Raw genomic sequence first — 26,008 nt, forward strand, 5'->3', positions numbered from 1 at the left:
CCTTTAGGTTGCCATGGCAACCATAGTTCTGCATGGAATTCATTTCTTTGAACAATTTTGAAAAAGCACCAATCAAGGATCATTTCTATGAAGTTTCATCAAAATTGTCCAAGCGGTTTAGGAGAAGAAGATGATTATAACCAATTTTTGACGCCGAACGTTGGGCGACGGACGACATACGACGGACGACAGACGCCGGACAAAGACCGATCACAATAGCTCACCTTGAGCACTTTGTGCTCAGGTGAGCTAAAAAAACACCCGATTAGCTATTGTCGGACGGATAACCATTATTACAGCCGAGAGATGTTTGTGAACATGTATGCCCCACTAATGGCATCCAATTAATCGTTTTGCATTAGGTATATGTGGGGTTGAAGGTTTCAGCCAAGATTGAAGACCGTAGGTCCAAGCGTTCCCGTAATGACATGGTTTTATTGTTCAAGGTCATTATGGCCCTTATTTTTGCCCTGCTGATCTCAAAATCATTAGGGGTCATTTGGATGTCATGACCATTCTCCCTACTAAGTTTTAGGACCAAAAGGCTATGAATACTCAAGTTATAAATCTGACAATATTGTGCTTAATGTTCATGGTCACCACGACTGTAATATTACCTTTGACCTACTGACCTTAAATTCAATAGCAGCCATCTGCTGGTCATGACCAATCTTTTTGAGTTTAAGTACCTTGGGCCCAAGCATACTTTTGTTATATATCAAGCAAGGTTTAATATACCGCACGACCCACCAACGCATATAGACGGTGAGTCAAATGCAAAGCAATACAGCCACATTTCATAAATATATTTATTTTCTGTTCGGAATAAATCGTATTTACGATAATTACCATATATGGGGGGATTTCCGACTATTGCCATATATGGTAATGGTCAGTGGGTTTATATAACCAAACGGCTGGTATAAAAGCCGTTTGTCCACGTGTTTTCGTCATTCGAGGTTGTAACGGGCTAGTTAAACCATCAGAAAATTGGTGTATTGTATTATGGCAAGCGACGAAGAAGGCGGCGGAGTTGCACGTGGAAACGGTAAGTCCTCGGGGGACTCAGCAATTGAAGCTTTTTCGTTGTTTAAAACATATCTTGACAATCAATTGAAGGACTTTAAACAAGAATTGTGTAGTATTAAAACTAGCAAAGACAAGAAACCAAAACTTAAAAGTGAATCAAATAAACATCAGTTTGAATTTAATTCAGAAATTCAGGAAGGCTTGGAAAGGGCTTTGTGTAAGAACTTACCTGAAGGAGCTCAGGAAATTTTACAAGATTTACTTTCTAAAGTTAAGCACAGGAATAAATTAATTCAAGTGGCAGATTGTTCCCCCGGGGGCTGGTTGACAGTGAATGAGTATGAAAGGCCGCTATTTGGTTCAGATAGCGACGATGAAAAAGGCTTAGACAAGCTGAAACCAGGGCTATCAAAAGATCAAACTTCCAAGCCTTCTACAGATAACAAATTTAATCCTTATAAGCGTTCTTCTACCATTGCGAGCGCCACCACCGGAAGTCAGCGGCAGCCACGTCAACAAGAGGGATGGGGTCATTCGACACAGCAGTCCTTTCGTGCCCAGCGTATCAGCACCGGCAACGACATCTGCTTCTCGTGCGGTCAGCGAGGGCACTTCCGGAGGGATTGCCGCGCAAACGAAGGCGCTCCACGTAGAGTCAACTATTACTACGCCGACAGGTCCAGAGCCGCAGCGGCAACCACACAGCCCAAGACAGAATATAAATGATGAGTATTCTTTTGACTGTTTGTTTGATAGAGATTTGAGTATGAAAAAATAGTTTTATAACAGATTGTTCAAGTGGAACCAAAAATGTTAAGGGTAGATTAAAATCCCACATAGATTTTTGGAAACAAATCGGCGCAAATCAAGATATTGTCGATGTTATAGATAATGGTTACAAATTACCATTTTTTGAGGTGCCGGAACCTTCTTTTGCGAGAAATATTAAGTCCGCTTTGGATAATATAGATTTTGTAAACTCTGCTGTAAACGAATTGTTACAAAAGCATTGTATTGTCGAGACACCTTTTGTTCCGCATACAGTGAATCCCTTGAGTGTTGCTATAATCAAACAAGGCAAAAAACGATTGATCTTGGATCTCAGAAAAATAAATAAATTTTTGTGGAAAGAAAGTTTTTCTTTTGAAGATTGGAAAACGGGTTTAGAGTATTTTGAAAAAGATTCCTACAGTTTTAAGTTTGATTTAAGTCAAGGGTATCATCACATAGATATTTTTGCGGCTCATCAGATATTTTTTAGGTTTTTCTATAAAGGGGAAATATTATTGTTTCACGGTGTTGGCTTTTGGATGCAGTACTGCCCCTTTTATTTTTAGTAAAGTGTTGAGAGAAATGGTCAAATATTGGCGAATAAACGGCATTAACATTGTAATGTTTCTAGATGATGGATGGGGCACAAATAAATCGTTAGAAAGGACGCTGACAGATGCTTCATTTGTACAGGATAGTCTCATTAAGGCTGGTTTCATCATAAACAACGAAAAGTCAGTTTGGAATCCAGTTCAAAGCATTGAATGGATAGGTATATTTTGGAATAGTATAGTATTTTGTATAAGTATTCCGGAAAGGAGAGTACTAGATTGTTTATCAAACATTGAACACGTTCTTAGAAATTACAGTTCAGTCACAGCGAGATGTTTAGCAAAATTATTTCTATGAAACCAGTTTTAGGCAACATTGTGAGGTTAATGACTAGGTTTTTATATATTTTGATAGAAGGTCGTAGTTCTTGGGATGTTTGTATGAAAATTCCTGAAGGACACCCGTTTCTTAAGGAACTGGAATTTTGGCAGTTGAATTTACAGAAATCTAACGTTAGTTTTCTAGCTCCGTATTCGCCAGTTGAAGTGTTAGTGTATTCCGACGCTTCCCATTCGGGCGCGGGCGCTTATGTAGTGAATTGTAGAAACAGCGTTTTTCGCTCTATATGGTCGGAAGAGGAAGTAGTCAAAAGTTCTACTTTTAGAGAATTAAGGGCTGTCAAACTTGCATTAGATGTTTATGGCAATATGTTAAATGGTAAAACGGTAAAATGGTTTTCTGATTCCCAGTCGTGCGTTCATATCGTTCAGTGTGGAAGTACCAAAGTAGAGTTACAACAAGAATCTTTACGCATATTTGACATTTGCTTGAAGTTTAAGATAGATCTGCGTATTCAGTGGATTCCGAGAGAGTTAAATGAAGTTGCGGATAATATAAGCAAACTATCCAACACTGATGAGTGGGAAGTCACCGACGAGTTTTTTAGCTATGTAGATAGTATTTGGGGAGAGCATGATGTAGATCGCTTTGCTACATACAAAAACAGGAAAATCAAGAGATACAATTCCTTGTTTATGGACTATGAGTTGGAAGCAGTAGACTGTTTTACTCAAGATTGGGGTAATGCCAATAATTGGCTGGTGCCACCCATATGTCTAGTTTCTAAGGCCATTTTGCATGTTTTGCATTGTAATGCATCTGCTACGCTTATTGTTCATAAGTGGCCTAGTTCGGCCTTTTGGCCTATGTGGTTCAATGCTAATTATGTCCAGAAAGATTACGTTTGTGGAATTGCTCATGTCGAGCGTTGTCTCGGAATGAGACGGATTTTGCTCATGTCGAGCGTTGTCTCGGAATGAGACGGATTTTGCTCATGTCGAGCGTTGTCTCGGAATGAGACGGATTTTGCTCATGTCGAGCGTTGTCTCGGAATGAGACGGATTTTACTCATGGCGATCGTTGTCTCGGAATGAGACGGATTTTGCTCATGGCGACCGTTGTCTCGGTATGAGACGGTTTTTTGCTCATGTCGAGCGTTGTCTCGGAATGAGACGGATTTTGTTCATGGCGACCGTTGTCTCGGAATAAGACGGATTTTGTTAGTTATGGTGGTACTAGTTTAAAACGATATTTGTCCAGTGAATTGTTTACGAATGTACATGGATTCAGCTCAGCTTTCAGAAGATTCAGATGAATTTTTGTTTAGAAACGTTTATTTTTCCAAGAAAGATAATACACATAGATTAAGAAAGGGGAAGCATATTTCATATACAACAGCAAGAGAAATATTTGTTAAAAATCTTACAATTTTAGGATTAGATAATTCTAAATACGGATTGCATTCGTTTAGATCGGGAGGTGCGACAACAGCTTCTGAAAGGGGCGTACCAGATAGATTAATTAAAAAACATGGTCGATGGAGATCAAAGATTTCTAAAGATATTTACATCAGGGAAAGTGAAAAATGCAAGAAGTCAGTTACTTTAAAGTTGAGTAACTAAAATATGTTTATACAAATCGGGTTTTTCCCGTTCTTTTTCATTCGATAAATGTATTGGCCCGGTATAGACCACTCCTATACAGTCGTTGTTTTATACTTTATGAGGTTAATAAATAAATAATTTATGTTTGGCTGAAAGTATTGAAAGAAAACATAATAATAATATATCCTGCTAATGCACATGTTGGAAAAAATGGGTCGTCAGCAAAAATAATGAGTCACGGTCACTGAATTACAATATATTAATTAAGTGTCTAGAATACCACATTTCAGGACAGGACCGTACATCTTAGCTTTTTTGGTAACTGTTAATAAATGATGTGACAAGTGTGAGGTTGAATACACCTCATGTAGTTTTAACCCTCAAACAACTCCTGTTTATTGGACCGTTCCGAAGCGGTGTGACCGTGTCCCAAAACATGTATCGATAAATATGTTTCGATGTATTTGTTGTCTGCTCTTGTAATTTGTACGGTCAGTGGATGTTAGGTCTTTGACGTGTGCCTTAAAACAGGGGTGTTAGCTACTAGGCTTGTCCCTGTAGCTTATATCGTTTTATTGTGACTTAGACAAACATATAGACCTTAGGTATCAATATAAATTTAGTGTTAAGACTATTCACATCAGAAAGCTGAATTATGGTCTAATTCATTACGGAAACGTCAACTTAACTTTTAGTGGAGTTACACGTGGTGTAGCCCTTATTGAAAATAAAAGCTTAAGGCAAAGAAGAGCACCGCGCAGAAAACGTCAATGCCTCTTCACTTGAAAGTTCACTTAACGCAGGCTGATTTTCTTATCATATCACTCAAATGTAAATCAATATAACCTCTTAAACTCTCCACGGAATATAGCATCAAGAATGACACCAGTACCACATGAGCAAGAGAAAATTCCAGTCAACTGAGTACATTGTAAAGGTTCAAACAAACACTATAATAGAGACAAGGGAGATTGGCGTACACAAGCCTCATTCAAACAATGCTCTAGCGTATTGCATACAGCACGGGATTAATTTCAAATGAATTATGACACGGTATAAATGCAAACCATATCGCGCTGCATGCAAAAGCTTTTGTTGGTCGGTTGTAAAGAACATTGTCCCAGTATCGATGGCTTGGGTACATTGCATGTAGATTAAGGTTGACTTTTTTTCGAAAATAAATTAATCATCGGAAATATCAATTACTATCTTTGAACTCTTTACGTTCAAATATATTGATAAAAAGGTTAAATAAATAATATCACGGAATTAATAATTGTCATTTATATTGCAAAAATGACAAAAGACAATCACCCTTGTTGAGTAAATTTGTCTTAAACAATTAAATTTCTTTTCTGTAAATGATATTGCGAAACACTGTACGAATCACCGTCAAGAATGTTATCCGTTTTAGACTTCGGCCGAAATATCTTCAAGTTGACACCGTCCTCCATTAGGCTTTAAACAGGTGTATCGTTATTGATTTTGATACTGGGCTTGTCTCAATCTTCTACGTAGTGATCTCCCTTGAGAAGCAGAAGGATCTCACCACGTTCGAAAATAGGATGGATTTCAGCTTGGTTTGTTTGTTTATATATCTTTTTACAGGTATGTTTTACTAAAATTCAATTAAAAACCATTGTTTTCAAAATATTACCATTTGAATTACGTTACCTGGTTTTGATTATCATCACGTGACATGCGTGGTGGCAGTGATTACTGTACGGGAAGGGAAGTAATCCGCTTTGAGTAAGTTGTGCTTGTTCCGGTAGTTTTAATTGTATAATAAGGAAATTAAAGTTCTAAGAATAATGAAATTACAATCAAAGAAAACGTTCATTGAAATTATTGTTGATTTTGTGACGTGATCTTTGAGGTCGATTTTTTTCGTAATCGACTTTACATCATTTGAACCAAAAATCCTACGAAACGAATCACATGGCATTTTATTTAATAAATCAAGTTTACAAAAAAAGACACATGAATATTAATTAAATAACAACTAACAAATGCAGTTTATGTCACAACTTCGAGTTACTCGGATTTTTCACATTGAATGACCCGCCCTTTCCAATTCCCTCTTGAAAACGCTTTGCACCTGGAAGAAAATATGTACTTTTACTTTTTGGGGATGTAAACAAAGTTCGCAAACACGAAGAATAAAACATTGCACAAAAAAAAACAAGAAAAATCTGAAAGTGTGATAATTTGTAAGTATACAACATTTTGGCAGGTGAGTCTAAATACATGATGAACTAATCAAGTGATAACAAGTAACTGAGCATTGCTAAAAATACGATAGACCCCTTTAGCGTTGTCATAACCTTGTCATAAGAAGAGCAATCGAAGAATCTCCATAGTCGGTATTATCAAACTAACTTAAATGTCCTCTATCAAGTTTCCTGAAACTACTAGTAGCTGTAATACTTCCATTATTTGATTTCCATATCAAACACTTTTATTGTCTGAAACATGTATGACCTACATAATCTAACCATGTTCTTTGGTTTATAAGCCTAGCTTGCACCCTTTTTTATTCATTGTAGAATCAGTATAGCGTACACACTGACAAAACCAAACCATCTCAACATGAAACAAATCCTTATCGCTCGTTACCTAACAGGTGAAAACAAATGGAGTAATGGCAGCTAGGCAACCAACCTTGTACAGATTCCTCTTGCACGACCTGTATTCCATTATCAAACTCGTATTGCAATGCGTCCTCCATAGAGGCAGCATTATATGCCGCATAGTATGCTGACTGACGGTCCAGGTTCATACATCTTTGCGGGTACCGCAGTAACGAATGGGCCAGCTGTAAAGCCACTGCAAGAGCTGAAAAAGATATGTGTGACAATAGAGGAAAAGGCTACAGACTACTTATTAATTTTCCTATATATTAATATGTAAATAGGCAAACAACAGACATGACAAATGCCATTTCTAGCGTTTCACGTATTTGACAATCATTACAACCTTACATTCCTTAACATTCCGATCAAAACCAATTGATTTAAGAAATAGAAAAGATATGTCATGTTTCTTTTAAGACAATCCGTTCACTTTGAAGTTAAGCAACATTAATTGTTTTTGTAATTCATTTGTATGCGGCCTTAAGTAAGCAAGATTCTTATCCAACAGAAAATATGTAAATCTCTGAGGTATTCATGTATACTGGATGTTACTTCTGATTGCAGGTATTGGACTGCATTCAAAGTATAACAAGTATTTATTATTTGCAAAAGTAGAAATTGATAAAATATTTTCCCAAAGTAGCATTCTCAAACTTAAATATAGACAGTGCATCCTCACAGGACCACATCCGGGTACATTTAGTTATAACGTACTCGGCGTAGAAAGACTTGTCGGTCCAGGTGACTCCAATAAATCTTTTCATAGCTTCAAAATTCGTTTATCTGAAGGAACGTCACAGATGGCAACAAGTTATCAATTTCGTTTCCTCAAATATGTTCTCATCTTTAAAGGGACTAGACACCAAGGAAAAAAAGAAAAAACATACACAAAATTGATAGTGTTGTGTACAACTCATTTACTAATGTATCACACCGTTTACGACAGGTGTATCTTTTGCAGTTTTTGCGTATTTTTCCAATTCGAAATTTATTGGGTTTGTCTACCACGTTAATACCATTAATTGTAAAAAAGCGTCGGTATACATGTATGTATCTCTGCTTATCACGTGACTTTCACATGCTGAATTTACATATTATAGACTGGGAAAACGTCATGCTCTATTTTTAAACGGGTAAACTCAGCTGAGACAGCTACAAAATATGACTTTAATCATGTAAATTGATGTATTATCGACCCCATACCAGCTCGTTTTAACAATTGTATGCTTATTTGAGGAAATACTGTATTCATCGATTTTATGACCATCTGGTATCTAGTTCCTTTAATGTTCAGCTCATGTTCAGTCTTGACGTCAACGAAAATAATGACATTTAAATGACGAAAATATGACACTATGAAGATAATATTTGTCTTATTTTACGACCAAGATCTTTATTTAGACTGAGCCCGGCTAGTTCACTTTCTATGATACCACAGTAACAAATGGTCCAGGGTTTATTTATTTTGATAGTCTCCTGTGATTTTACTTTACTTCCAACTTGACAGACGACCTACGAAGCTACGTGTCAAAATAAGTGCATTATTGATGAGTTTTAAAGTGATGCAATAATTTCAGCAAGTATTATTTACGAAATTGCTGACAGTCCCTTATCTAGATCGTAAAGGATTGTTAGGAATATCGAATGTGGGCAAGGAATGTTACGTAAGAAGAAGGCAAAAGGGTCTCAGATTATTAAACTCGGTGAACGGAGAGGTTGGATTCAGGCACCTACCAGAAAAGTCTACTTATCGTATGCAGGATAAGATGTTAGGTGATTGGCAGGGAAAATGTGCCTGTCTCTAAAGATACTTTGAGGAGGGAGCTCCATTTCATGGGCTGGAATCGGAATAGAAACAGAGATCAGCACTATTTTTAAACGGGTAAACTCAGCTGAGACAGCTACAAAATATGACTTTAATCATGTTAATTGATGTATTATCGACCCCATACCATCTCGTTTTAACAATTGTAGGCTTATTTGAGGAAATACTGTATTCGCCGAGTTTATGACCATCTGGCATCTGGTCACTTTAATGTTCAGCTCATGTTCAGTCTTGACGTCAACGAAAATAATGACATTTAAATGACGAAAATATGACACTATGAAGATAATATTTGTCTTATTTTACGACCAAGTTCTTTATTGACATGGAGCCAGGCTAGTTCACTTTCTATGATACCACAGTAACAAATGGCCCAGCTTTCATACCACAAGCGCATTGTGTTGTACAACTATAACTACAGTCGAACCCCGTTGGCTCGAACTCCTAGGGACCGGCGAAAATACATCGAGCCTCGTAAAATTCGAGCCAAGCGGGAATGTTTACATTCAGTATAAAGAAATCGGTCCTTTAAATCGAGTTCGAGCCAACGAGGAATTCGTACCAAGCGAGTTCGAGCCAACGGGTTGGACTGTATAACCAAAATAACCTAACGGAAATGTCGGTCCAGGTTAATACAATGCTGGGAATACTACTGCAGTAAATGGTCTAATTGTAACGCCACTTATAGAGCTGTGCATTGAGGGCTGTGACATAAAGAAAATAATTGAACTGTCTGTCTTGGGAATGATGAAAAGATGTGGTTTATGTTCTTTTAAGGGTACCACAGTAGATTATGGGCCCCATGGAAAGCCATTGAAAGAGCTGACAATACATGGATGTACAATAACGGTAAGAAAATATAGAACTAAATACGCCGTAGGCGGCCAGAGACGGTCCTAGTTCCTACACTTTGTAGCAAACAGAAATTATTGTGTACATAATCCATTTTATTTAATAACCTTCCAATTTATTATTTATCTAATTAGTCTCCTGGAGTGATCTTATTTTACTTCCAACTTGACAGACGACGTGTCAAAATAAGTGCATTATTTATTAGTTTCAATAGGATGAAATAACTTCAGCAAGTATTATTTACGAAATTGCTGACAGTCCCCTATCTAGATCGTAAAGGATTGTTAGGAATAGTGAATATGGAAAGGAATCTAACATAAGAAGGACAGGAATACCTAAGATTTTGACAGTTGATGAAGGAAGAGGTTGGATTTAGTCACCTACCAGAAAAGACAATGTGGCATATGCAGGATAAGATGTGAAATAATTCAATGGAAAATATGTCTGTCTTTAAAGAGACAATGAGGAGGGAGCTCTAATTCATGGGCTGGGATCGGAGCAGAAATAGAGATCAACGTAAGACTGTTATCTAGACATTGACATATTCTTGGATGAAAGGTGGAGCGCTACCTTTGTGTCTGTTTAAAGGCATCTTGATCAGGTAGCGGTATACTGATATTTGAAATGGACATTGGCACATGTTCCCAACAACCCATGTTTTGTAGGGATATGAATGGTTAGTGCAGTAGGATAAAACCTTAAGCACGGTGCAGAACAGTGATTCCCTAAGGGAAATGTGTCAGTTTTAGGGTGGCGAAGCTACAGTCCTAACCTAAGTAGGGATTTATGAAGAACCATATTAACAAGCAACTACGCTACGATATTGAAGCAAGAAGTAGTGAAATTCTTGGACATTGAAGACAATGATTTTAGGGAGCAAGTCCCGAATAATTGAATCCTGTTTTATCCTCTCAGTTTACTCAAAAACTGGCTAATGATTCAGTAAGTGAATGTGTTCTTGACTTCATACAGTAAAAAAGTAAATTGCTGCTATGACCAGTTAAAACATAAGAAAAGCATTTTCAGCATGTCTGGTCAAATTATGCCTCAATTGTTTGCTGGTAAATTTAAGATTTATTCTTACCCATACTTTTATAATACTAGTGAGAAACAATCACCTGTTTTAATGTAGTACCCAATCCCATTAAGAAAATTGATAAAACAAAAGCTGTCACAGTATGTGACGAATGCCTCCGAATGTGACATTGACCTATGAACAAGGTCAGTACACGAAAAGTTGATCTTGCCTTTACATGTCAAATACATATGGCAAGTTATTTTAAATTGCCTCTGAACATAAAAAATACCACCCATATTTGACAACCTACACTCTTATGACCTTATATTCAGCATTCCATTGTGAATAAACACTAACTGTATCTTTCACCTTAGAGGTAGGGACACGGGTCTTGCACGCGACACGTCGTCTTGGTATGTTGAACACATGTGGCAAGTTATTTTAAAATCTGTCCATACAAGAAAAAGTTACAGCCCGGACAAGACAACCTATACTCTATGTGCTTATATGCAGCATTGTGAATAAACACCTAAGTGTGACCTTGACCTTAGAGGTAAGGACACGAGTCTTGCATGCGACACGTGGTCTTGGTATGTCGAACACACGTGGCAATCATTTTAAAATCTGTCTATACAAGAGAAAGAAACAGCCCGCACACGACAACCTATACTCTATGTCCTTATATATGCAGCATTCCATTGTGAATAACAAAAAGTGTGACCTTAGAGGTAAGGACACGGGTCTTGCACGCGACACGTCCTCTTGATATGTTGAACACATGTGGCAAGTTATTTTCAAATATGTCCATACAAGAGAAAGTTACAGCCCAGACACGACAACCTCTTCTCTATGTCCATATACCCAGCATTTCATTGTGAATAAACACCTAAGTGTAAGCTTGACCTTAGAGGTAGGAACACGGGTCTTGCACGAGACACATTGTCTTGGTATGTGGAACACATGTAGCAAGTTATTTTAAAATCTGTCCATACAAGGGAAAGTTACAGCCCGGACACGACAACCTATACTCTATGTCCTTATATGCAGCACTCCAATGTGAATAAACACTAAGTGTGACCTTGACCTTAGAGTAAGGGACACGGGTCTTGCACGCAACACGTCGTCTTGGTATGTGGAACACATGTGGCAGGTTATTTTAAAATCTGTCCATACAAGGGAAAGTTACAGCCCGGACACGACAACCTATACTCTATGTCCTTATATGCAGCACTCCATTGTGAATAAACACTAAGTGTGACCTTGACCTTAGAGGTAGGGACACGGGTCTTGCACGCGACACATCGTCTTGGTATGTGGAACACATGTGGCAAGTTATTTTAAAATCTGTCCATACAAGTGAAAGTTACAGCCAGGATTCGACAACCTATGCTCTATGTCCTTATATGCAGCACTCCATTGTAAATAAACACTAAGTGTGACCTTGACCTTAGAGGTAGGGACACGGGTCTTGCACGCGACACGTCGTCTTGGTATGTGGAACACATGTGGCAAGATATTTTAAAATCTGTCCATACAAGGGAAAGTTACAGCCCGGACAGGACAACCTATGCTCCATTGTGAATAAACACTAAGTGTGACCTTGACCTTAGAGGTATGAATATGGGTCTTGCACGCGACACGTCGTCTTGGTATTTGAACACATGTGGCAAGTTATTTTAAAATCTGTCCATACAAGAAAAAGTTACAGCCCGGACAAGACAACCTTTACTCTATGTGCTTATATGCAGCATTGTGAATAAACACCTAAGTGTGACCTTGACCTTAGAGGTAAGGACACGAGTCTTGCATGCGACACGTGGTCTTGGTATGTCGAACACACGTGGCAATCATTTTAAAATCTGTCTATACAAGAGAAAGAAACAGCCCGCACACGACAACCTATACTCTATGTCCTTATATATGCAGCATTCCATTGTGAATAACAAAAAGTGTGACCTTAGAGGTAAGGACACGGGTCTTGCACGCGACACGTCCTCTTGATATGTTGAACACATGTGGCAAGTTATTTTCAAATATGTCCATACAAGAGAAAGTTACAGCCCAGACACGACAACCTCTTCTCTATGTCCATATACCCAGCATTTCATTGTGAATAAACACCTAAGTGTGAGCTTGACCTTAGAGGTAGGAACACGGGTCTTGCACGAGACACATCGTCTTGGTATGTGGAACACATGTAGCAAGTTATTCTAAAATATGTCCATACAAGGGAAAGTTACAGCCCAGACACGACAACCTATACTCTATGTCCTTATATGCAGCACTCCAATGTGAATAAACACTAAGTGTGACCTTGACCTTAGAGTAAGGGACACGGGTCTTGCACGCGACACGTCGTCTTGGTATGTGGAACACATGTGGCAGGTTATTTTAAAATCTGTCCATACAAGGGAAAGTTACAGCCCGGACACGACAACCTATACTCTATGTCCTTATATGCAGCACTCCATTGTGAATAAACACTAAGTGTGACCTTGACCTTAGAGGTAGGGACACGGGTCTTGCACGCGACACATCGTCTTGGTATGTGGAACACATGTAGCAAGTTATTTTAAAATCTGTCCATACAAGTGAAAGTTACAGCCCGGATTCGACAACCTATGCTCTATGTCCTTATATGCAGCACTCCATTGTAAATAAACACTAAGTGTGACCTTGACCTTAGAGGTAGGGACACGGGTCTTGCACGCGACACATCGTCTTGGTATGTGGAACACATGTGGCAAGATATTTTAAAATCTGTCCATACAAGGGAAAGTTACAGCCCGGACAGGACAACCTATGCTCCATTGTGAATAAACACTAAGTGTGACCTTGACCTTAGAGGTATGAATATGGGTCTTGCACGCGACACGTCGTCTTGGTATTTGAACACATGTGGCAAGTTATTTTAAAATCTGTCCATACAAGGGAAAGTTACAGCCAGGAAACGAGTTATTAAGCCAGACACACGGACGGACGGACGGACGGTGCGATTTTAATATGCCCACCTTCGGGGGGCATAAAAATGTAATTGACAACATTATTACATTAAAGTATTACCAATATATAAAACATTATTATTATTACTATTATTAATAAATAAAGTGCAACATTATCATTATAATTATTACCAATATATACAACATTATCATCTAAATTGTTAACATAGCTTCAAAGTATGATTAGTGTTTCTTTACGATGAACTGTATAATTATTATAATGTTCAAGTTAACAATAAATGTTCAGTTCTGTTCTTAATGTTTCTACTAATCACTTACAACATTGGTTAATTCCTTGCATGTACTTACCTGAACCCGTTGAACAAACCCTGTTCGCAAGCCCAAAATCATATGCCTCTTTGGCTGTAATACTTCTACCTAGAATAAAACATAAAAAATTCCAGTTAAGCCAAGTGGCATAATTGGAACAATTTTAAGGTGATACAAATTACAGTTAAATACCACATATAATTTTGATCTTCCATGAGTAAATTCAAAAGTTTCAACATTTAATATTTTTCAGGCATTACCCAGGTTGGGTCAAGACTTTGACCTTTACTTTGAATAACAAAGTAAAAGACAAAATGGAATCATTCTGAAGGAATATGAATTTTTTGACTAAATTTTGGCGATTGCTTTGGCTGTGATCAAATATTGGCTACCAAATAAGTATGGTATTAAAATCATGTGTAATGTAACACCATATCACATTAATTAGAGCTGTCACAGGAGTGAAAAATACCCCCCCCCCCCAAATGCCGCCTGGACACAGGAATGGCAACCAATTTCTTTGAAAAAAGGCCATAACTCTGAAGTAATTGTACACTTATCATGCTTAACCAATGTGTGCTGTTTAATTAAAACCAATTGAGTAATTAAGAAGGTAAGCTGCTTACAAGATAAAGTAACAAGGGGCAATAACTCTTAGTTAGCATAAATATATTTTTGGTTCTTGTAACTGCACTTCCTGTCATTGTGCTTTACCATTGCATGAAGTTACATTAAAATTCCATCCTTTAGTTTTCAAGTTATGCTCCGCACAAAGAAAAGTAGCAAAGAGTAATAACTCTGTAATAAGCTGATATTGAGTTACGGTTTTTGCATCTCATTGTTGTACTGAAGTATAAAGTTTAGTTAAATATCATCCAGTAGTTTTCAAGCTATGTGACAAAGAACAATAACTCTGTTATTAGTTGAACAAGGCAGTCCAAAGGACGGCTCTATATTCCCCGCCGTTGTTTTTTAGTATATTTTTTCCTGCAACCTGACTGGTACATTGGATCTGACCAAAATTATACACAACCACTGGTCAAGAGTGGGAATATAGGAAATACAAGTTGTTGATCGGTAACCTAAATATTTTTGGATATTTGAACATATTATAAAAGGATAGTTGTTAAAGTTTTTCATATTATGTGAAGTGTAGGTAAGATCAATGTCAAGTTATTTTGGCTAAAAATAGGAAGGAAAATGAGTCCTTGATTTATAATATCGATGAAATAGCAAACCTTAAGTATTTTCGATAAAGTGTTACATATACATATATTGTGGTGACGTCATAACATTGAATTACTGCTTTTGAAGAGAAAACACGTGTTATAAATATATTATCACATTTGTGTCATAATGATAATGCTTGGTAGAGTATCAATCTGTGCAACTTGTTTAAAACTTTCAATTAACATTTATATCTTAACCTCTTATTGTCATAATATGGACCTAAAACTTAATGATGGATAACTGGCACAAATTGCAATTGGTTCGAGTTCTTGGATCAATTCAGTTATTGTTGCTTAAAGTACATGAAATGTATATGGTCAATAAATCCAGTAAGAATCAACATGCCTACATTGCTAAATGTAACAAGAGCTGTCACAGTATGTGACGAATGCCCCCGAATGTGACATTGACCTACGAACAAGGTCAGAACATGAAAAGTTGATCTTGCCTTTATGTGTCAAATACATATGGCAAGTTATTTTAAATTTCCTCTGAACATAAAAAATACCACCCATACTTGACAACCTACACTGTTATGTCCTTATATTCAGAATTCCCTTGTGAATAAACACTTAGTGTATCTTTCACCTTAGAGGTAGGGACATGGGTCTTGCACAGGACACGTCGTCTTCGTATGTGGAACACATAAAGCAAGTTATTTTAAAATCTGTCCTTACAAGGGAAAGTTACAGCCCGGACACGACAACCTATACTCTATGTCCTTATATGCAGCACTCCATTGTGAATAAACACTAAGTGTGAGCTTGACCTTTGAGGTAGGGACACGGGTCTTGCACGCAACACGTCGTCTTGGTATGTGGAACACATGTGGCAAGTTATTTTAAAATCTGTCCATACAAGGGAAAGTTACAGCACGGACACGACAACCCATACTCTATGTCCTTATATGCAGCACTCCATTGTGAATAAACACTATGTGTGACCTTGACCTTTGAGGTAGGGACACGGGTCTTGCACGCGACACGTCGTCTTGGTATGTGGAACACATGTGGCAAGTTATTTTAAAATCTGTCCATACAAGAGAAAGTTACAGCCCGGACACGACAACCTATACTCTATGTCCTTATATGCAGCACTCCATTGTGAATAAACACTAAGTGTGACCTTGACCTTTGAGGTAGGGACACGGGTCTTGCACGCGACACGTCGTCTTGGTATGTGGAATACATGTGGCAAGTTATTTTAAAATCTGTCCATACAAGGGAAAGTTACAGCACGGACACGACAACCTATACTCTATGTCCTTATATGCAGCACTCCATTGTGAATAAACACTATGTGTGACCTTGACCTTTGAGGTAGGGACACGGGTCTTGCACGCGACACGTCGTCTTGGTATGTGGAACACATGTGGCAAGTTATTTTAAAATCTGTCAATACAAGAGAAAGTTACAGCCCGGACACAACAACCTATACTCTATGTCCTTATATGCAGCACTCCATTGTGAATAAACACTAAGTTTGACCTTTGAGGTAGGGACACGGGTTTTGCATGCGACACGTCATCTTGGTATATGGAACACATGTGGCAAGTTATTTTAAAATCTGTCCATACAAGAGAAAGTAACAGCCCGGACACGACAACCTATACTCTATGTCCTTATATGCAGCACTCCATTGTGAATAAACACTAAGTGTGACCTTGACCTTTGAGGTAGGGACACGGGTCTTGCACGCGACACGTCGTCTTGGTATGTGGAATACATGTGGCAAGTTATTTTAAAATCTGTCCATACAAGGGAAAGTTACAGCACGGACACGACAACCTATACTCTATGTCCTTATATGCAGCACTCCATTGTGAATAAACACTAAGTGTGACCTTGACCTTTGAGGTAGGGACACGGGTCTTGCACGCGACACGTCGTCTTGGTATGTGGTACACATGTGGCAAGTTATTTTTAAATCTGTCCATACAAGGGAAAGTTATAGCCCGGACACGACAACCTATACTCTATGCTTATATGCAGCACTCCATTGTGAATAAACACTAAGTGTGACCTTGACCTTTGAGGTAGGGACACGGGTTTTGCACGAGACACCTCGTCTTGGTATGTGGTACACATGTGGCAAGTTATTTTAAAATCTGTCCATAGAAGAGAAAGTTACAGCCCGGACACGACAACCTATACTCTATGTCCTTATATGCAGCACTCCATTGTGAATAAACACTAAGTGTGACCTTGACCTTTGAGGTAGGGACACGAGTCTTGCACGCCACACGTCGTCTTGGTATGTGGTACACATGTGGCAAGTTATTTTAAAATCTGTCCATACAAGGGAAAGTTACAGAGCCGGACGGACGGACGGACGGACGGTGCGATTTTAATATGCCCACCTTCGGGGGCATATAAAGCCAGGACACAAGCATGTGTACTATGACCTTTAAATGTCAGATGTGACCTTGACCATTGAGGTATGGACCCGGGTCAAGGTCACTGCACATCGTCTCAATAAGGAAAACATTTGTACCAAGTATTATGGTAATCCATCAATGCATAAGTAAGTTATAGTGCGGACATGAGCATGCATACTCTGACCTTTAAATGTATTGTGTGACCTTGACCTTTGTTGTATGGACCCGGGTTAAGGTAACTGCACATCATCTCAATAAGGACAACATTTGTACCAAGTAATATGGTAATCCATCCATGCATAATTAAGTTATAGCCCGGACATGAAATGTTACAGCCAGACGGACGGACCGACGGACGGACAGACAGACAGACGAACGAAGTGCATTCCTACAATCCCCTCCCCACTCCGTGGCGAGGGATTCAGTAGTTTAAGTTATGCTAAGGACAAAGAAAAGTGACAAAGGGCAATAAATCTGTAATTAGCTGAAATATAGTATTGGTTCTTGTGCACTACACTTGCTCTCATTTTGCTTGTCCATTGTATGAAATTTGATTAAATTACATTCCATAGTTTTTAATTTATGCCTTTGACAAGAAAAAGTAACAAAAGGCAATAACTTTGTAATTAACTGAAATAGAGTTATGGTTATTGTACACTGCACTTCCTCCCTTTATGCTTTGCCATCATATGAAGATTTATTAAAAATTCGGCGGACAAGAAAAATTGCAACAGAGCAACAAAATGACCGAACACAGGGTGACTCCAATATACCCCCTCAATTTTTGTTTATCAGGATGTAAAGACAGTTTTGTCTTTTTACTACATAGTGAATTACTAACTTACCAGTTAGAATCATATCCATTGCCCGAGACAACCCAATCAGCTTTTGTAACCTGACGGTTCCCCCGTCAATCAGTGGTACACCTGAATTAAAACAAAAATGTTTAATTACATGTATCTATAACTAGTATGATTTAAATCCCTAGCATTCATAATACTGTTAGAACAAACAAACATCTATAAACTTTCTAATAGGTATATCAAATAATTTCTTACAGTGTAACAATATAGATACACATGTTATAATATTTTAAGGCCATCATTTAAAAATATTTGTGAAAAATATTGCAATCTTACACTGAAACAAACACTTTTTCTGTTTAATATATGCCTAAAATGGATATAAAATGACAGGAAGTTGTTGTTTTTTAGAAAAGCGTGCCATAGTGTTTACAAACATAACATCATTTCTGAATTAAACTTGTACAAAATGTGTCCCACTGACATTTGATCTGAAATTTTAAAAGTAGCATCAATTAACAGATAATTTAGCGTTAGAGTTATGGGAGCTGCTACACATGTTCGTTCAGTCTCTGTCAGTATCAAGTTGATGCTAATATATTTTTCCATTTTGTGTAGTTATGTTCTGGGCTGAAGGTTTTGGATAAGAACATCCATTCCACAGTCACCAAGGTTATGATAATACCCAGTGATTCCTTGAGCTAGACATTCTGGGTCCTATATTCTATATTATCCTTAAGGACCCTTTATTCCTGAATATGTGTATCTAGGAGATGCACTGTTTCCAAGCAACATCTTCACTAAATATTGCTTGAGACTCTCAGATTTTTGCTCAGGATCCATGGTTGAGAAACCACAGTGACTTGGAGGGAATGTGCTGAATTTTGACCTCTACAAAATTTAGTGACATTTTACCTAAAATAAACCTAAAATACCTAGCATAAATAACTATGAATTACGGCACTTTTACAAAGTCAGAAAATCTCGATTTGTCTAGATTTTCTGACTTTGTAAAAGTGCCGTAATTCATAGTTATTTATGCTAGATAGTTGGTATGAGTGACCCCTTTGATGAATCTGAAGAAAAAAATATATATTAGGTTTATTTTAGGTAAAATGTCACTAAATGTTGTAGAGGTCAAAATTCAGCACATTCCCTCCAAGTCACTGTGTGAGAAACATGTGAGTTAAGAGGTTGATCTCAAGCAGATTTGAAAATTATTCACAGATTTCTCACCCCCCCCCACCCCAGAGCAGCTTAATGATACATTATCCTCCTACCAAACCTTCTGCAGTAGACGCCCACTACAGCTGATTCCTCCATGACTCTGAGATCACACAACAGGGCGAGTTCCAGCCCCCCTGCTACTGCATACCCATCTATGGCTGCTATCACTGGCTTGTTAAAACACATCCTGGACGGTCCCTGTGTCAGTCAGAAATTATAATTGCTAGATCCACAGTTGTATGGCTAAGTCAAGTATTTATATACGTGTTCATGTAAAAAATAATGTATGTAAGAACGTGCGATCCATGCTTACTAGGTATCGGTATATGTCATTTCAAAGCAATTGATATGATGTTACAAACAGTGATTCATTAGATCTTAACAGAATGATATTGCTTCCATTAAACTTTGTCAACTTGTGAATAGAAACAATACATGTATACATACATAGCTTATTTTGATTGATTAATCAACATATTATTATATTAATCATCATAATAAATGTATTTATTTAAAACCATAGACATAATACATAATATATGCTTTTTACACACCATAGGAGCAACATTGCTCTCCTTCATTTGCTGCAGTAAACATTCAGGTGCTGAAGCTAGGGATGAGAGGTCATACCCAGCACAAAAATTCCCACCTGGAAAATAATGAATTGGTAAATAATTATTTTTTTCAGCAAAAAATCATTTAATATATGATATCACATGCAATACAATATGTGATGCACGGATATTTTTAATGTAATGTTTCATAAATACTACTGCATTAACAATCATTTGGGCTTTAACAATTTGGAATGCCTTAAAATGCTTAAATGTGTGTATGTATGTATGTATGTATTTCTTTAGACCTTGTGGTCAAGGATAACCCGTGAAAGTGCAAGCACTTATTTCCAACAGGGTCCTTTGTTTTTGCTGAAGGGACAGCACGCTGAAGAGACAGTGGTGGGATACAAGGAAGTCCGGGTGCGATACCCTAGCTCTTTTTCGAAGAGACCCCTTGGTTCTTTTACGTGCTCGGTGTAAAGCACCGATACACAGGGTACAACTTTCCTGGGTTAAACCAGTACTGAGTACACCACTTTTCCAAGCACTACCCTTTAAATGCCAAGCGCCAGGCAAGGGAGCTACTTGTACCAATTTTTAACGTCTTTTGTTATGAAGGGGCCAGGGATTGAACCCACGACCTCCCGCTCCGTAGGTGGTAGCTTAACCACTAGGCCACGGAGACGGTTAATGTGCCTTTGGTTGTAGTCCAAATGTGGTGTCAATGAATAGGTTAAAGGTATAAACCTTTGAAAAGGAAAACCCAGAGACCATGCTCGCTTTTTGCCACTCATTAGAACTACAACTGAGACAATTTGAAGCATTTTTAAAGCATAACAAAATGTTGCAGCTCCAATTATTGCCCGCTGTGAAACAAGAAAAAATCATCAATTTCGTAATCAACTTTATATGATTATCTACATCATGATCAACTTATTATAAAAGAAAATGTATACATTACATGCCTGTGATAGTAAACAAACAAACAAAATATACAAAAATATCTGCCTTCATCTTCATGAATCCTTTCATCACAATATGATACCTGTCCCATGAAGAACGGCAACCCATGAATCCTCATCATTTTGAAAATCATTGAAGGCACTGAACAATTCACTGGCTGTTTCAGGATTAACCGCATTCCTCTTCTCAGGCCTATTTATTCCAATTGTCATAATCTTCCCTGCATTTTCTATTTCCAAATTTTCTGAAAATACATTAATTTGAATTTTGCTTGCATTGTCACAAGTTTGCATATACAAAAAATGTAACATTGTATAAAGGAACCTTTCTTCATTCAACCCCTGCGTTACATATATATATTTGTCATAAGGACCCCATTGGAAATAAGTTGAATAACTTTAATGGGTTATCCTGTGTTATATATTTGTCACATTGAATTAAATCTTTATTAACGCACGTATGTATCCAAAGCATTCTAATGATGTTGTGCTTTAGTATAGATATCATCACTAATACTTTTTTAATCAGTCCGTGTTATAACTTTATGAGATATTTTGTTTGTTACTATGACATATATATATGCACGAATAAATCTATCTATCTATACATTGTTCAGTTCCTGAAATGATTTACCCTAAGCCACAATACTGTGCGTTAATGGAGTGTTTTCAACATTTTTTTCCCTCACCAGACGAAAAAAATGACAAAAGACTCTGATTGAAGATATTAATTTGGAATAGCTTTACCCCCAAAGCGACATGTAGTTAATGTTCTCTTACTCTTAGTAGATGCATTTAAGGCAAAATTAAATCAAATCTGAAGGAGAAGCTAATTTCTACATGTAAATGTACATTTCTTGTGTAAAGAAAAGTTTTTCAAGGTAAAAATGAAAAGGACATAAGGCATACACTAATGAATTTTTTGAAATGTACAAAAGAAAAGTGAAATACAGTACAGTTGTGTGTAGTGTACATACAAAGTGATCACAAAGTTATTGCAGGCAACACTTTAATCAGGAGAAAATAGACATACGAAGACTGCAACTGAAAAAAATACTTACTCCGACCTTATAAAGGATACCCTGATATGTATTTATTACACGAATTTACTTTTATTACTTGTCGACATCCGAAATTTTATTATCCGAATTACTACGACATCTACTTTATTGTCTTAAGTTTCAACGCAATATCGGCTTCAACTGATTAAAAACATGTACGACCCTAATTTTCTGATCACGTACTTACTATATTTACTACTACTGGATGATGACATTTTTCTTAATGCTAATAAAAGCGTGGAGTTTAGTTTTGACAGAATGCTTCGCATGTTTACATTTCTCCACCCACTTGAAGAAAAGTTAAAACGGCCTTTGTAAAAACGGTATAATATTTTTCTCGTTTTAACGTTAGTCTCTTTCTCGTTTCTTCGAAATTAAAAATGATGTCCAACGAAGACGAAAAAGAACTTAAGCACACACTCAGGATTGTGTAAGCAAGTTGACGTCATGCCGGTGCTATTTGACGTCATATAACAAGCACAAAATGACGTTGTAACCGTGTCACTGTTGTATCGTATTAAAATCATACAAAAAGGTCTTGAACTCGGGTCGGTGGAATTACCGAAAACCCGAAACTCCCCGTAAATACCGAAAATCCCTTCCATTTTCTGAGGTATATAGCGTTTTCTTTAATACGCCCGGATTTACTACTTTATTGTGTTCGAATGTTGTATGCCGTAATTGTTGGAGGTTGGAGAGGGGTGGGGAAGCCTAGGGAGGGTGGGATGGGGGTCGTGGTGACTAAAACCCGGGACCCCCTTTCATTTTCAAAAGTTCGTACAAAAGAAGAGTATGCGAGGAGGTTCTTACGCCGTTCCTTCAAAATTGCATTGTGTTTTAGTGGGTTGTATGCTGTATATCTTGGTGGTTGGAGAGGGGTGGGGGAGTCGGAGTAGTTGGGGTGGGGCAGGGAGTGATTAAACCCCGGGAACCCCATTCATATTTCTAAGTACATACACAAGAGTATGCAGTATGGTTTAAAACTGTATTGTGTTTAAGTGGGTTGTATGTCGTGGTTGAGGTTGGTTGGAGAGTGGTGGGGGAGTCGGAGGAGGGGGTGGTGGCTACGAAGAAGTCTCAAATACTACTTTCACATATCTCATTTCAAATTGTAGAGGTAAGGGAGGGTAGGGTCTTACCTTACCGTATACAAAAAAGTATGCGAGGGTGTGTACGCCGATATTTAATACTTCATTTTTGGTCGTCCTGTATGCCAAAGTTGTTGGTGGGTGGAGGGGGGTGTGGAAGTCGGACGAGGGGGATGGCTAAATCCCGGGAAGTCCTTTTAATTTCATATATGTTAATGTTTTAACGACTAGTTCAATATCACATTTCATTGTGTTTGGTTGCTATTCGTATTTTAAGTATATCGTATATTGAATGTTTTAAAGGTGTATTATTTGTTATTGATATTTCCTGTAATAAGTTATCCGTTTATTTCGTTGTAAAGCGCCTTTGAACGTGTGGTTAAAAATGGTGCTGTATAAGTTAATCGATAAATAATAATTGTGTATTGTGAACAAGTTGTGTGTCGAGAAAGGTGAATAATTGGTATCAAGCGGGAGTTGATTATATTCAAAGTCAAAGTCAAACACGGTTTATTCTCTCATACCATAAACATGGCAAATGAGGTCCTATACAAAATATTATAGTCATCAGTGACAGCATGGTTCCAGATACTGACCGCACGATAAGAATCTGTCACAGCGGGGTGTCATTACTGATAGATAACAGACATGGACCAATATCTCACAATGGCATGTCCATATCGATATTGAGACGAGTATTGCATGTAAGTATTTAAACGGTATGCTTTACGATATAAAATATTAGATTATGCTTTTATTCATTAATAACACTTTCCTATCATGACCAATGTTAATATGATGTTGATGATTCGTATTTAGGTGCAGTGATGGTATTTAAGTGAAATTGTACAATTTGCATTTCTTTCTTCACGAGATTGTGCAATGAAACATACCAAGCGATTCCACATAACAGTTGAAACACATACAATTCGTTATGATACACATAAGGACAATTGTATAATCAACTCCCGCTTGATACCAGTTATTCACCTTTCTCGACACACAACTTGTTCACAATACACAATTATTATTTATCGATTAACTTATACAGCACCATTTTTAACCACACGTTCAAAGGCGCTTTACAACGAAATAAACGGATAACTTATTACAGGAAATATCAATAACAAATAATACACCTTTAAAACATTCAATATACGATATACTTAAAATACGAATAGCAACCAAACACAATGAAATGTGATATTGAACTAGTCGTTAAAACATTAACATATATGAAATTAAAAGGACTTCCCGGGATTTAGCCACCCCCCTCGTCCGACTTCCACACCCCCCTCCACCCACCAACAACTTTGGCATACAGGACGACCAAAATGAAGTATTAAATATCGGCGTACACACCCTCGCATACTTTTTTGTATACGGTAAGGTACGATCCTACCCTCCCTTACCTCTACAATTTGAAATGAGATATGTGAAAGTAGTATTTGAGACTTCTTCGTAGCCACCACCCCCCTCCTCCGACTCCCCCACCACTCTCCAACCAACCTCAACCACGACATACAACCCACTTAAACACAATACAGTTTTAAACCATACTGCATACTCTTGTGTATGTACTTAGAAATATGAATGGGGTTCCCGGGGTTTAATCACTCCCTGCCCCACCCCAACAACTCCGACTCCCCAACCCCTCTCCAACCACCAAGATATACAGCATACAACCCACTAAAACACAATGCAATTTTGAAGGAACGGCGTAAGAACCTCCTCGCATACTCTTCTTTTGTACGAACTTTTGAAAATGAAAGGGGGTCCCGGGTTTTAGTCACCACGACCCCCATCCCCACCCTCCCTAGGCTTCCCCACCCCTCTCCAACCTCCAACAATTACGGCATACAACATTCGAACACAATAAAGTAGTAAAACCGGACGTATTAAAGAAAACGCTATATTCCTCAGAGAATGGAAGGGATTTTCGGTATTTACGGGGAGTTTTGGGTTTTCGGTAATTCCACCGACCGGTTGATGCGGAAAAACCGAAAATCGATATTGGAATTACACAATGATAAAATATTTCACATAAATGCCCATGTTCTACGGGATGGTAATGTCAGCCAATGGCGAGGCATATAGTGAGATGATGACGAGAATAGTGACGGCGACGGCCGAGTTCCAGGATAGGCAGAGACGGAGAGAGGCGGCAAGGTTGGCTGGTGGCGGCGATAATTCTGGTATATATTAAATTATGAAAGATCATAATTATATATAATTATATGTCGAGGAATTGACGTAAGAGGAGGGGGCGTAACTCATAATAATTGAAGGGGAACAACATTTTTACATGCGGCCATCCCTCAAAACTGATATTAATATGGTTTAAAATGTTGGAAGGGGAGGGGGTATCTTTTAATATTTAAAACATTCAAGTCCGAATATTGACATAAAAAGTTAACTTAAGCGATTGAGTGAGAGGGGCAGGGCGGGGCGGTGCGCCGGGTTCCTCCCCCTCTCCAACCGAATAATTAAAAAACAAATTGTATAACTGCTGCATGATTATTAGATCTAATCTGTGTAATGTAACTTCAAGTTACGTATGTGCTTTTGTATTCATTGCTTTCATTCAAGTTCCTTTACTTATTTATCCAAATTTTCTCTTTCAAGAAATGTTGATATAAAACTTCAAGCAATTGCAGTACATATGGTGTACGTACGATACGTTTATACCAGTAGTATTGTTAAAACATGTACAAAATTGTGTCATTAATGAAAACTCTTTCGTTTTAAATCCCGATATACAAAAATGGCTTGTGTTTAATTTTAGAAGACACAGCAACTGACGACGAA

General features: G+C 37.8%; 1 protein-coding gene across 1 annotated transcript; it reads right to left on the reverse strand.

Moving 5' to 3' along the window:
* Positions 1-6,223: 6,223 nt before the first annotated feature.
* On the reverse strand, positions 6,224-22,423 carry LOC128206253 (enoyl-CoA hydratase EchA19-like). Its single transcript, XM_052908604.1, has 8 exons — positions 22,300-22,423; positions 21,135-21,296; positions 20,087-20,181; positions 19,586-19,730; positions 18,348-18,428; positions 13,935-14,003; positions 6,957-7,130; positions 6,224-6,393 (listed from the first exon to the last, which is right to left on the reverse strand). The coding sequence occupies exons 1-8, from the start codon at positions 22,379-22,381 to the stop codon at positions 6,317-6,319; spliced, it is 885 nt and encodes a 294-aa protein (XP_052764564.1). The 5' UTR covers positions 22,382-22,423; the 3' UTR covers positions 6,224-6,316.
* Between the last annotated feature and the right edge of the window lie 3,585 nt (positions 22,424-26,008).

This window comes from Mya arenaria, chromosome 10 (genome assembly GCF_026914265.1).
Source record: "Mya arenaria isolate MELC-2E11 chromosome 10, ASM2691426v1".
NCBI lineage: Eukaryota > Metazoa > Mollusca > Bivalvia > Myida > Myidae > Mya > Mya arenaria.